At 45.7% G+C, this 14,044-nt stretch overlaps 1 protein-coding gene across 7 annotated transcripts in view; it reads left to right on the top strand.

Moving 5' to 3' along the window:
• The window catches only part of LZTR1 (leucine zipper like transcription regulator 1), a 263,713-nt gene that overhangs the window by 154,477 nt on the left and 95,192 nt on the right, over positions 1-14,044 (top strand). For 6 of the 7 annotated variants that reach the window (XR_004645414.1, XM_034767752.1, XM_034767754.1 and 3 more), the window contains one exon: positions 9,037-9,132. The exons of the other annotated variant lie outside the window; for it this stretch is intronic. Coding sequence is in view for 5 of the 6 variants with exons in the window: in XM_034767752.1 (XP_034623643.1) it covers positions 9,037-9,132 (96 nt within the window). In the remaining variant the exon portion in view is untranslated. The remainder of the gene's footprint in view (positions 1-9,036; positions 9,133-14,044) is intronic. 7 annotated transcript variants of the gene reach the window in all.

The following is a 14,044-nucleotide window of genomic DNA, read 5'->3' as shown; positions in this document are numbered from 1 at the left end:
AAAGACAAATGTAAGGTGCTACACTTAGGGAAGAAAAATCAAATGCACAAATACAGAATGGGGAATAACTAGCTTGGCAGCAGTACTGCTGGGAAGCATCTGGGATTTATCATGGATCACAAGCTCAACATGAGTCAACAATGCAATGTTGCTGTAAGAGTCTGGTAGAGGTCTCCCTACGGGATTGGGGAGCAGGCAGATACCGGACACAGTATTGGTATATAATACTCTAAATGCATTTTTTATTGATTACAATATAAACCCCACTCACTCCACATTCACACCTGTTTCATACTACACCAGAGTTCGAAGGTCAGAATGAAATCCCAATGGCCAGTCAAAATTCAGTCCGATCACAAGGTGTGGGGAGCCGGCGTTACAAACCTTTTCTTTTTCAGAGCTCTGGATCGATGTCTGACTCCAAATTTCAGATATGTCAGGCAATTATTTATAGACCAGTTCTTCGCATCATCAGCTTTGTTTCTGTTTATGAAGACTTTCACCCGTCACTCCAGGCAAACAGTTCTGGGCAGGCCACTATAATCTAAGACGTTCCATTTCCCCCAGTTCTTGCATAACTGCACAGCTGGTGTTATTCCCTTCTCTGCTAATTCTTCATATCCCCCATGGACTTAAAATTTGTTTTTGCACAGACAATTCTTGACCACTCATATCCTTGAATTCTTGCTTTAGCTGCCAGCACGCAACTCATGTACTCATATCAAACATACAGCATTTATACTAGGCCCATATGGCCTATAGTGTTTTAAAACATATACATCACAACACTGTTGCAAAAAAAGTAAATGCACTATTGCATTAACAGAGGCATAGCATGCAAGTCCTGGGAGGTGATAGTACCTCTCTACTTGGCACTGATTAGGCCTCAGCTGGAGTACTGTGCCCAATTTAGTTCACCACTGTACAGAAAGGATGTAGAGAAACTGGAAAGGACCCAGAGGCAATCGACAAGAATGATCAAAGGAATGAAATGCAAGCCATATGAGCAAAGGCTGAAGGAACTAACATGTTTAGTTTGGAAAAGAGCAGATTGAGGGGGGACATCATAGCAGTCTTCAAATACTTGAAAGGCTGCCATAAAAAAGATGGAGAAAAATTATTCTCTCTTGCCATAGAAAGCAGGACAAGAGGCAATGGGTTCAAACTAGAGCATAGCAGATTTAGATTGAATCTCAGGGAAAACTTCCTACCTCTAAGAACAGTAGGACAATGGAACAGACTGCCTAGGGATATTGTGGAATCTTCTTCACTGGAGGTTTTCAAAAAGAGGCTGGATAGCCATCTGTCTTGGATGGTTTAGACACAGTATATCCTGCATCTTGGTAGGGGGTTACAGATGATCTTTGTGGTCCCTTCTAACCCTATGGTTCTATGATTCTGTGTTTCTAACCCCAACTCTGCTATTCACCTGCCATCTGCAACTTGTGCCTGACTCCGACTTTCTGATATTCTGACCCCGCTTGACCCTGATCCTGCAATCTGCCTGCAAGTTGGTTTCTGACCCTGACTTCCTGGCATTCTGACCTGGCTCACGCCCAACTCATCTCCTAACTACAATTTAGCAGCTGACCAGTGAACGCAGCCTACCCATGACTTGGCCCTGACAGCCAGCAGACATTAAAGGGCACATAGGGTCACTTCAGACAGACACCTTATCAGCCACATCATCAAGATTACTCCAGAAAGAGAAGATCTGGATCTAGTTTTATACAACCAGCCTGTCCTCCTCTATCTTTGGGCAGGCAATCTGTTTGACTTGCTTATCAAGGGCTGTTGCCTAATCTATGATTTTGTATTAATTATATTGATTACTTAAGAATTCCCAGTTATCACTTCGAGGTTTGACAGGTTCTTGTCCCAAGATCAGGCCCAATATTATTAAAATCACTGTTCAGTGGGAACCCCAGTGTGCATGGTCACACTTTAGGAACCTTTCTGTATTTGCAATAGTTTTATTAATGCATTTAGCAAAGTCACAAACACTCTCAGGTAGAGATACAGAATGTACATCTAAACATCCGCACACTTACACCATCCCTTGCAGAACAACCTGAAATGTTAGCCCTTATCTTCTTCATCACCATCATCTTCCTCATCACCATCGCCAGTGGCCATCATCCTGGCACCTCCCAAGGGTTACATCTTTCCCTCCCAGGGCCGGCTCTACCATTTTTGCTGCCCCAAGCACCCGAACTGCCAAGCAAAAAAAAAAAAAAAAAGCCGCCCGGACTGTGCCACCCCAAGAAAGGATGGAATGCCACCCCTTAGCATGTGCCGCCCCAGGCACGTGCTTCCTCTGCTGGTGCCTGGAGCTGGCCCTGTTCCCTCCTCAAGCACACAGGCTGGAATACAATTTTTATGATATGTTATGCTGATGCCAGTATGCCTAGTGCATATTCAATAGGGGTTTCTCCCCTCTTTATTATTTGTATTTCCTCATCCTACTAAAGTTGGGTTGTCCTGCTCCTATATGTTAGTATATTAACGATCTCAACTTATTATCATAGATGTCAGTTCATTGCCATGGCATTCCTGTGATCAGACATCTGCAGATGTTCCTATCCTAAAATATCCAAAATCTGGTGTTAGTTCATATTCCTGTGATTGCCTGGCATCGTTATGTACAAACTTCCCCCTTAAATCCTCCATTCCCAGTTTTCCAAAACTTAGGGGTGACCATTTATCTGTGCCAAATTTCATAGGCCTCAAATCTTATGCTAACTGCTGAAGCAAGTATCTTACAAGAGACAGGCCTGTAGATTCCTTGTGTTACTGCTAAATAAAATAAAAATAACATTAGCTCTATAGGCTACAGAGCAGCAGATCACTTGTGAACATCCTATTCCCATCGATTCAAAGACAGGCTGTCTTGCTTCTACAGTGTTTGGGAAGCAATAATGTTAGAAAGATGGGTCCTAAGAACTGTAGGATCAGGTGATGCCATGCAATTTCTGTCCATCGCCACCCTCCCACCTCTCCCCTTTTCAGGGACCCATCTCATGAGTCGCTATTTTTGCAGTAGGTCCAAACTCTGTGTGCTCTGGGTACTCTACAGGAGGTTTGTTGGAAAGAGTTTCTTCTACTGGTACTTCCTGATCCCCAAGTCCAATCTCCGCCATTTCACCACGTACATCAAATACATCAAATTTAATGTGGTTACCCTTGCTACTATTCTTCCTGCACTGAATTGCGATGAGTGATTTGCTGCTTTCGATCTCTAGGATGATTATTTCCAAATGGCTATCTTCCCAGGTTACAAGAAGTTCAGCAGATTTCTCTTTACTGGTCAACACTGTCAGTACATGGTTCTCTTCTTTGGCCTATCATCAGCCCCGTACATCTTTACCAAATGCATGATGATGACAGCAGTCTTTTGGAGTTCATGTCTTATTGTACTTAGACAATTGGCTGGTGAGAGGCAGATCCAAGGAACAAGTCTTCAGTCATGTTCACGTCACACTGGACCACTTCAATTGATAGGGATTGATGCTGAACACACCAATGTTAACCTTGAATCCAACTCAAAAAATCAAGTTCATTGGGACCCTACAAGTTTGAGGGCCTTTCTCCCATGCGAATGTTTGAAGCAAGATTGCATTTGTCCTTTTCAGTCATGGTTGAGGTTTGTCTATTGCCCAAGTTGCCAGTCATTGGACAGGCTTGTTCAAGTGTCTCCGGAGATAGTAGACTCATTACAGTGGTGAACAGAACAATGTGTGCCAGGGTGTTTGCTTTACCTGTTCTCCACTGGCTAGAAGAGTAGTCATCGATTCCTCTACAATAAGTTGGGGAGTGCATTTGGGAGCATTGAAAGTTCAAGGCTTGTGGTTGGAATAGGATCACATTAGGGCACAGTAATCCATATGCTCACCAACAATATGACTGCAATGTATTATGTGAACAAGTAGGGAGGAGCCTGCTCCAACCAGCTGCATCAGGAGGCAATACATTTATGGCATTTCTGCATCAGGGAGAGCATCATTCCCTCAGCAGCTCACTTATTCTGCGGTCCAGAATCATTTGGCAGATCACCTCAGCAGGAATTTCTCCCAGGATCACAAGTGGTCTCTGAAATCCAAGGTGCTGAGGTCCATCTTCACAGAATGGGGCATCCTGGCTATCAACTTGTTTTCAATGAGACACAACAGGAAGTACCATCAGTTTTGCTCTTAAATGGGTTTAAGTCCAAGCTCCTTAACTGAAGCCTTCCACCTCAATTGAGGTTTGGCTGTGATCCCAGTGATCCCACAGGCTCTTATCCCAGTGATCCCACAAGCTGAAGTTGGATCAGGCCAAAATGATTGTCATTGCCTCAGCTTGGCCAAGGCAGTGTTGGTTCTCCAACCTACTCAGTATATTGGTTCAGCCTCCCATCTCTCTTCCTCTTCATCCCAACCAACTAACTCAGCACTATGGTCAAGTTTTGCCTGTAGCACTCACATCTCATGGCGTGGATGCTACATTGCCAGATAGGGAGGAGAAACTATATTCGGAAGCTGTTCAAGGGTTGTTGCTTAACAGCAGGAAGCCTTCTATTGCAGTGGCTTATTTAGCCTAGTGGAAGCAATTTTCAGTTTGGTCGTTTGCTCAGGGAATTCAGACAATGTAGGGCTGTATTCGGGATGTTTTGAACTACTTATTACACCTTCAGTCTTCTGCTCCACTGCACAATTGGTTGATGGTTTAGAGTGATCTTGGCATTTCATCTGCCCATCCAAGGGAATGTAGGCAGTGTTGTTGTAGCCATGCTGGTCCCCGGATATTAGAGAGGCAAAGCGGGTGAGGTAATATCTCTTATTGGACCAACTTCTGTTGGCAAGAGAGACAAGCTTTTGAGCTTACACAGAGCTTGAAGCTTGTCTCTCTGACCACAGAAGTTGGTCCAAGAAGTTGGTCCAATAAAAGGTATTACCTTACCCTTCTAAGGGAAAACAGTTTTCTTAAACCTCATGATGGTGAGATTTCTAAGGGGAGTCATTCTTCTCCACCCACCTGGGAAAGAGCCAGTTCTCTTGTGTGGCCTTAATACTGTCCTGGCTGCTTTTATGGGTCCTCCATTCAAGGCCCTGGGAACCTGTTCTCTGTCCCTCCTGTGCCAGAAGACAGTCTACCTTGTGACAATAATATCTGCAAGAAGAGTATGCGAGCTACAGGCTTAATGGCAGAGTCTCTGCACATGCACATTTTCAAGGACAAAGTGGCTCTATAGCCATGTCCAAAATTTTTGCCAGAAGTGTTTTCACAGTTTCACCTGAACCAGCTGATTAATAATATAATAAGATATACCTATCTCATAGAACTGGAAGGGACCCTGAAAGGTGATGGAGTCCAGCCTGCTGCCTTCACTAGCAGGACCAAGTACTGATTTTTTGCCCCAGAGTCCTAAGTTGCCCCCTCAAGGATTGAACTCACATCCCTGGGTTTAGCAGGCCAATGCTCACACCACTGAGCTATCTCTCCCCTTGGTAATTTATTTACCAGTCTTCTTTGCTGAACTGCAGTTGAATGCGAATGAACAGTGACTTCCCATATTGTATGTGAGACAGTGCTGGGTGTTCGACCTTGACAGAACTAAGCCTTTTTGAGCATCGCCTGTTTGTCTCCTAGCAGATCGAATGAAGGGTCAGGCAGTCTCGGTGAAAATGATTTCCAGATGGATAACTTCCTGCATTACATCAGCATATGAAGTAGCTCAGACCATGCCTTCACAGAGATTGGCTCTTTCAATGAGGGCCCAAGCAACATCATTAGCATTCCTCAATTTTCAGCATTGGACATTTGCAGGGCTGTTACCTGGTCTTTTATACATACTTTTAACCAGGCATTATGTGATTACTATTGTGTCTAGGTCAGAGACAAACTCTGGGAAGGCAGTCCTGCAGACATTGTTTAAGTAGACTCTAAGCCCCACTTCCTACGAATACTGCTGGTGAGTCATCTAAGTGGAATACACATCTGCAGCCACTTGAAGAAGAAGATAGGTACTTACCTTTATTTTAACTGTTCTTCAATATGTGGGTATTACGTTCCCCTCTTGTGTTATCTGGATCGGTGATCTGCTAGGTCACTCCAATCCTTGACTCTGGGAGCCAGCCTTACCTTGCACTGCTGTGAGAACCCCCACTCCTGGGCTGTTCACACACAGCCTCTGGCATGTAAGCTGCTCCTTGGATTGTGCAACTGAATGACAGTAGCCAATATCTCCGGTCCCAGACACAACCCTAGGAACTTCCATCTTGCAGTGTCCAGTTATGCCCGCTGGACGCTGCAAGCTTATATGAGTTCGTCAATTTAACAAAGAAATTGATGTGTACCAGGCTTGTTATCCCAAGCGGAATCTCTGACATGCTTCAAACCAAACGCACTGCTTCAGGTAGAATAAACAAACAAATTTATTAATTATAAAGGTAGATTTTAAGTGATTATAAGTCAAAGCATAACAAGTCAAATTTAGTCAAATGAAATAAAAGCAAAACGCATTCTAAGCTGATCTTAACACTTTCAGTGCCCTTACAAACGTAGATGTTTCTCACCACAGGCTGGCTGGTTGCCCTTCAGTCAGGCTCTCCCCTTTGATCAGTGCTTCAGTCACTTGGTGGTGATATCTGTAGATGGAGGCGGAAGAGAGAGCAGGAGCATGGCAAACATCTCTCCCTTTTATCATGTCCTTTCTTCCCCCTTAGCTTTGGCCCCCTGTCCCCCCAGAGTCAGGTGAGCATTACCTCATTGCAGTCACAAACTGATCGAAGGAAGGGCGGTGACTCACTCGAGAGTCCAACAGATCCTTTTGTTGCTGCCTAAGCCTGCATCCTTTGTTCCTGTCAGGCTGAGCTGGGTTTGTCCCATACATGCCCTGATGAGGGGTTAACTGCCTCTCTGCTCTTGGAGAGTTTTTGCCTGGGCTTATTTTAAGCCATGAAGACACATTTTCAGCCTCATAACTATATACATGAAATTCTAACCTATAACATTACTATAACGTTATTGTAACAACAATTACTATAACATCACTATAACAACAATGCTCAGTGCATCATGAGCCTTCCGAAGACACCCAACATGACAAACTCTGCATTGGATATCACATAATCATTTTACAAGGATGAACATGGGGTTGCTGGGTGTTCCCCTGAATACAGAGCATCACAGTGGCTGCAGACGTGTATTCCCTGGACCACTCTCCATCCCCTCTGTATTGGGGTCTGTATTTTTGATGTTTGGTGCAAAGGAACTGAGGGTGGTCAGGGCGGCGCTGCCCTTATATAGCCAGGGGAGGAGTTAGAGCCACAGGGCATGAACGTCCCTTCCTCCCATATACTGCTAGTAAGAGAGCAGTAAGCTCTCTCTCTCCCTGTTTTACACACACACACACACACAGCAAGTTAATTCTCTAAAGGCTGGAAAGGAAGCTAAAAGATGGACTGATTATTATTTATTTTTTAATACTTGGGTGTAGGCCACAAGGTACTGCTAATATAACATAACTAGAATACATGGTACAACACTACACTGGCTCCAATCATTCCTCTCTAGCACAACCCAGACTAGATGAAAACTGCTCCTCTTCCCCAGCAGGGACCCATACCCATCTCCCTCTCTCTTCAGAATCAATATAAAGCTACTTGGAGAAAGTGAGATATCCTGGGCTCGACTGTCAGCAATATGATGACCCCACTGAGGAAACCACTGCCACTACTGAGATGTCAGAGTACCTACAATGCCCACAACCTGGCCATGACAAAGGCTCCAGTAGCAGGGAAAGGCTCTGGCAGAGGATAGGTAGTGGGAAGAGGGTGAGCCTTTCCCCGCTGCCTTGCCTCTGCCAGAGCCTTTCACTGATACGTTTAGCTACACACCACAGAGTGGGTGCGGTGTGCTTTTCACTGCGGCATGTAGCTATGTGTACACTACACACTGCCGAAAGTGGTGTGCAATGTAGACATAGCCACAGTGACCAGCACAGAAGAGATATTTGCATATTCACAGCATATTTGTTGAAAAAGAAATAACTTTGTACAGTGGCTATGCCAGCTAATCCACAAAACTAGAGCACAAGGGGTCATCAATGGGGAAGATAATGTGATTCTGCTTCAGTAAGTGTACAGTATTCCAGGTAAATTTGCAGCCTGTCGGGAAGAGAACCTGTAAACTTAGAATCTGTAAGTCATTGAGACACGAATATGGAATCCCACTGAGCCATTTTGAGAGAGAAAGTGCTATGTAAAAACCTGAGATAGATATAATAACTGTAGCTATATTGTGAAAAGTGATATTTAAGAACTCCAACTTCCAAGCAGGTCAATACCTTATGAAAGATAATGCTCAGCAGTTTTCAGTATCATGCCTCAAGTTACTTAAAAGCCATTTTTTAATTATTGAAATAAAAAATCTGAAAAATGTTTTAAATTATGGGGAAAAAAACAACTTTGTTCCTTTGCCAATATAATTAAAACAAAGACCAAACCTGAAAGAAAAAAACTTCACTTTTTGGCTAAGAACAAGCATGAGAAATCTGAGCTCAAGAATAACTTTTTCAGAAAACTAAAAGCACTTGAAAAGACCAGAAACTGCATTCCTATAAAAGCCTTTGCAGAGGATTCACAGAATGCCGTTAAATTGGTCCAAACATTAAGAGCAGCAGCAAACAAATGTTACTCTTATTTAAAAAGAAAAAGACTCTGGGCATCACATATAACTACAGGCGACAGATCCCATGGTCACTGAACATAGTTATCACCCTTCTCCTCGGGGTTATGATGAAAGAATCTCCTCAACCAATTTTACTAAGTGTTTTGGAGGAAGAGAGGGTGGAATTTTGCCCACGGTGTGTACAGTGGACACTAATGTGCCCTCTGTTTGCTATCACAGTATGTTCTAATAGTTAAAGTAAAATCATCATACCCTGGACCCAAACCTGGAAGTGGTGAAGGACCCTCCACTCCCACTGTCTTCCAGGATTATGCTATCTGTGAATCCACTTATAACATGTTGTGCTTTCACACTCATTACTGACAGAAGGAAGACCGAGTCCGGGGACATGCAGCCATTGTCACAGCTCGCTGTAAGTGGCTAAGGAAGAAAATTATACAGGCAAGGGAGAGATTGAAACAGGCAAGTATTTCACAGAAATAATCTTACTTAAACTGGCCAAGTTTGGAAACAATTAGTCAACAGACAAAGAATGATAAAAAAGATTGAAAATAGACTGAGATTTCCTGTATGTGATATAGACTTGTAGTGCCAATGGAGCAGTGCAAGAAGTTTTAGACTGGGCTTAACCAGTCTGCAGGATTCCCTCAACAAAGGGCATTGGGTGTGTGTTGAGGCAGGCAATGGGCATGATGAAAAGAGGCTGATGTGTGTTGCACTCCACTGATCCTGTACTGGCTGAGCGGTTCCTATCAGGCTTTTTAGCTGGTGCAAGTTGGAACATCCCTGGGGCTGCTTTAACTTGGGTGGAGCCGAAGTGGCCCCCAGACAACCCAGGATTAAGGAAGGTGTAAAGCTGGCTTAGAGCAGGCCTGTCGCAAAGAGGAGGCACTAAGGGGTGCTGTTTTCTCACTTGCTATTTATAGCTGTCTCAGCCAGAGCTCCCAGCACCGAACAGGGTGTTGAGAGAAAATCTCGGCACTTCTGCCATCCTGCCAGCAGTGGCTGCTGTGGGGCTGTGTCCCCTGCAAGGCAGCAGTCTCCACTCAACCTGTGCCACTGCTGTCTGCTGGAGACATCACCAGGGAGAACCAGATGCAGAGCAGGGGTCCACCAGGGGCAAAACTGCAGGAGGAGTCTGGGGAGCATGGGGAAGGGAGCCAAAGAAGCTTATGGAGGGGGGCAAAGGGTGATAGGGCAGAGGTAAGGGAGCAGAAGAAGCTGATGCTCAAGGGACATAAGGACCTACAAGCAGTGGGGGAAGAAAGATGATAGGGGTGCAGTGGGCTGAAAGCAGAGTAATGGGGAAGGAAGGGAAAGCCTGAGATCATGGATGAGGGGATGAGAGCTGATAAATTGACTTCAGGTAGGGTTAAAGTCAGAGAGAGCCCAAAGGAGATGGAGGATCTGAAGGGAGAAGGAGAAAAGAGGAAGAGAGACCAAAGGCTGGGGCCCCGGGTTGGGAGGGGATACCATAGGGAAGAGGAGGTAACCCCTTGTAATTTGGGGAGAGATTCCAGTGAGAGGTGGGAAAAACCCTGAGGATCCCAGAACTGTTGGGAGTGACTCCAAGGAAGACAGAGAGAAGAGGAGGACCTGCAGGGGAGTGATGGAGGGATTTTAACAAAGGGGGACACGGTAGTGAGGATTACTCGAGGGAAGAGAAGAGGGTTCCCAGGAGAGTTGGGGTAAGAGACTGCAGGAAGTAGGGAAAGAGTCTAAGGCCAGGTCTACACTACCCCCCTAATTCGAACTAAGGTACGCAACTTCAGCTACGTGAATAACGTAGCTGAAGTTCGAAGTACCTTAGTTCGAATTAGTTCGAACTTACCTTGGTCCACACGCGGCAGGCAGGCTCCCCCGTCGACTCCGCGGTACTCCTCTCGGCGAGCTGGAGTACCGCAGTCGACGGCGAGCACTTCCGGGTTCGACTTATCGCGTCCAGACTAGACGCGATAAGTCGAACCCAGAAGTTCGATTTCCAGCTGTCGAACTAGCGGGTAAGTGTAGCCAAGGCCTAAGAGACATAGAAGGGAGGGGAGAGTTCGTACATCCAAAGAGGGATAGAGAGATAGGGACTGCAGAACAGGAAGACAGTGAGGCTGAGTATTGGAGCTAGTAGAGGGAAAAGAGAAGGGAGGAGGTCTGGGTGGAGGGAGAGATAGCCTCAGTCACCTTGTACCTAATCACCTCCCAGGCATTTAAAATCATCCTGTCTGCAAGGTCATCACTAGGTATAGCTGGGGAGGCCCAACTCCCTTTCACACAGTTTCCACAAACCAGCTCCCACCACTCTGTATGGTTCTTTCCTCTGAACCCCAGTACTGGCAGAAAGCTGACCTGCTGCACCAACTCTGCAGCTAGCAGCAAATTCTAGTCTGTTCTACTCCTGCTGGCTGCCCATTACACTGTGAAGTGAGGGCGGGACAAGAGATGCCAAGGAGCAGCAGTCCTTTCCTCTCTGCCCATGGCAAGGTCCCCCAGGGTATATGAGGCAGGAGAAGGGAGATATATGCACAAGGGGTGTAGGAGTTAGCTTGATACACAGTCAATGTATCACATGTTAAGTAGATTACAAAATGGCTAACTGATAGATCTCAAATTAGTTAATGAGGAATTACCATTAGGGTTGTTTCTAGTGTGTCCCTCAGGGATCATTTTTGGGGCAAATACTATTCAATATCTTTATCAATGATCTGTATGAAAATATAAAATAATTGCTAGTAAAGTGATAGAGACTGGTGAAATGCCAATGATAGGGACGGGTCAGTTCTACAGAGAGACCTGGATTGCTTAGTAAACTGGATACAGTCAAACAAGGTGCATTTTAATAGGTCACACATTCATGGAGACTGTATTTTGGAAAGCAGTAACTCAGAAAATCACTTAGGAGTCATGGTGGATAATGAATTGAACATGAGTTCCCAGCATAATGCTGTGGCTCTGAGGGCTAATGCAATCTTTGGATGTGTAAACAAAGGAAATACTGAGTAAGGAGGAGTTATAATCTCTGTGTACTGTGTTGGTGAGATCATTACTGAAATATAATGTCCAGTTCTGGTGTCCAAAACTCAAAAAGGATCTTGGGAGGGGAAAAAGAATTCAGAATGGAACTACAGCTATGATTTGTGGTCTTGAAAACCTGTGCAACATAAAAGGCTGAAGAAGCTCAACCTATTTATCTTTTATCTATTATTTTAAGAGGCAACTTGATCACAGTATCATCAGAAATCTCCCTGTACAGGAAGATGGCTCTGTAATCTAGCAGAAAAAGACAAAACAAGATCCAATAGCTGGAAGCTGATGCTAGACAAATTCAGACTGGAAATAAGGAGCACTTGTTTATCAGTAAGGGGAAACAATCATTGGAACAACTTACCTAGAGATGTGGTAGAGTCTTTGTCACATGAAGTTTTAAAATCTAGATTGGATGTCTTTTTTTTAAGAGAGATGCCCTAGATCAACCACAAGTTCTCTTTTGAATGTTTGTCCATGTTCCTATTTATGGGGCATGTGCACCTGAGTTTGGAATCTTTTGGCCAGCAGCATCCATTATGACCATACATATACCCTGGGTGACTTTGTAGCCCGCACTAAGGGCACAAAAAGATGGAGCAGGCCAACCACCACTTGGTTCCTTTTGCCATCTTCAAGGCAGAGCTGCGCATTGTCCATTCTATTAGGCAGTGCTGGCTTTCTTACAGTGTGTGTGTATGTGTCCCCACTTCCCAGTTATTTCCCAGTTAGTTAAGTTAATATAGTTAATTAGGTAGTTTGCCTGTTGGCACTGTTAGTGAAATTCTGATAAGTTTCCTTTCACCAGGAAAATGTATTTTCCTTCCCTGGTATGGGGACGGCTAATGGTAAGCCCCCCAGGTTGAAATACTTCCCCTTGTTTGAGGATGCTCTGCCTGTTAATGATGGGCACACAAGATGTTTGTTTTGCTTGAGAGAATTTCACAGTCATTGGGAATGTTTGTATATCCACTTCCAAGAGGACATTGAGATCTAGGGACACCTGCCTTCAGCTGTTTCTAATGGACAGATCCATGAGACCGGCTTCAGACCTCCCTACATGAACTGCCTGGCTCTAGAAGCACTCCTAGCTTGGGATCCAGCCCCATTAGCTAAGGCTTCTGCTTTAAAGTCTGATAAATCTGACACACTCCTGGTGAAGAAGGGACAGGGTATGGAGAAAACAAGAGCTAGTTCTTCGAGTGCTTACTCATATCATTCCACATTAGGTGTGTGCGCTCGCCACATGCATTGGTGCCGGAAGCTTTTCCCTCAGCAGTATCTGTAGGAGAGAGGCTCTGGCACTCTCTGGAGTGGCGCCTGCATGGCGCGGTGTAAGGGGCACCACCCCTCAGTTCCTTCTTGTGGCCAGTGATGGTGCACGGAACGTTCGCTGCTCTTACTAGTGTTGCTTAGGCTTCACTTGTATGAATTAGAGTTCTTGTAAGGTTAGTGTACATAATTAGTAATTGAGTTAGTTAGCCCTTAGCAGTAGTTAGAGTTTTGTTAGTCCGGTCGGGGACTTAGCCAGGGGACAGGGCATGCCTCGATCCCCAGGCTTCAAGCCCTGCAATCACTGCAAATGGCCCATGCCCGTGAGCGATCCACATAGTAGCTGTCTCAGGTGCCTTGGTGAAGGACACATAAGTGATAAGTGCCGAATCTGCAAGTCCTTTAAATCTAGGACCAAGAAAGAGCTTGAGATCAGACTCACTTGATGGAGTCGGTGCTCACTCCAGCTCTGGAGCGAAGGTCCAACTTGGCACCCAGCACCATGGCATTGGTGCATAGTACCCCACTGGTGCCATCGATGAGCCGGCACCGATCCCCATCTACGGCCCCAGCCAAGAAGTCGAAGAAAGCCGGTAGGGAACTGTCTTCTACTCCCCGCAAGGGGAAGGACAGGGCTGGGGGTGAGCTAAGACCCGCACCGGGCGGCTCATCTCCCCCATCAGGAAGTGAGGCCTCAGCTCACGTTGAGCGATGCAGCCCACCCATTCCTTGCCTGGAAGCCCGGACACAGAGGCAGGCCTTCATCAGCTTCAGGTGCTGTTGACACCTGAAGCACTCCAAGCTGAGCAGGAAATCCTGATGTTCCCAGTGCCAGCCACGCTGGCCCCGGCGGTGCCCAGACCTCTGGGTAAGCCTGCCTTGGGACCTTTCTGTCCGCCCTCGCCTCAGCGGTACCGCTCCCCATCGCGGGGGAAGTCCCACCACTGTTCACCTGCTTGAAGCCGTCATGCCTCTGATTTAGGGAGGCAGATGCATTGGAGCCCACTACGGTCACCAGACTTTGGGCAACAGCAGAGGGATTCGAGGCGGACTTCGCCGGTTACCTGGCGGAGACCCACGGAGATAC

This window comes from Trachemys scripta, chromosome 4, assembly GCF_013100865.1.
Source record: "Trachemys scripta elegans isolate TJP31775 chromosome 4, CAS_Tse_1.0, whole genome shotgun sequence".
In the NCBI taxonomy this organism is placed as follows: domain Eukaryota; kingdom Metazoa; phylum Chordata; order Testudines; family Emydidae; genus Trachemys; species Trachemys scripta.
This window is presented reverse-complemented; position numbering and strand designations above follow the sequence as displayed.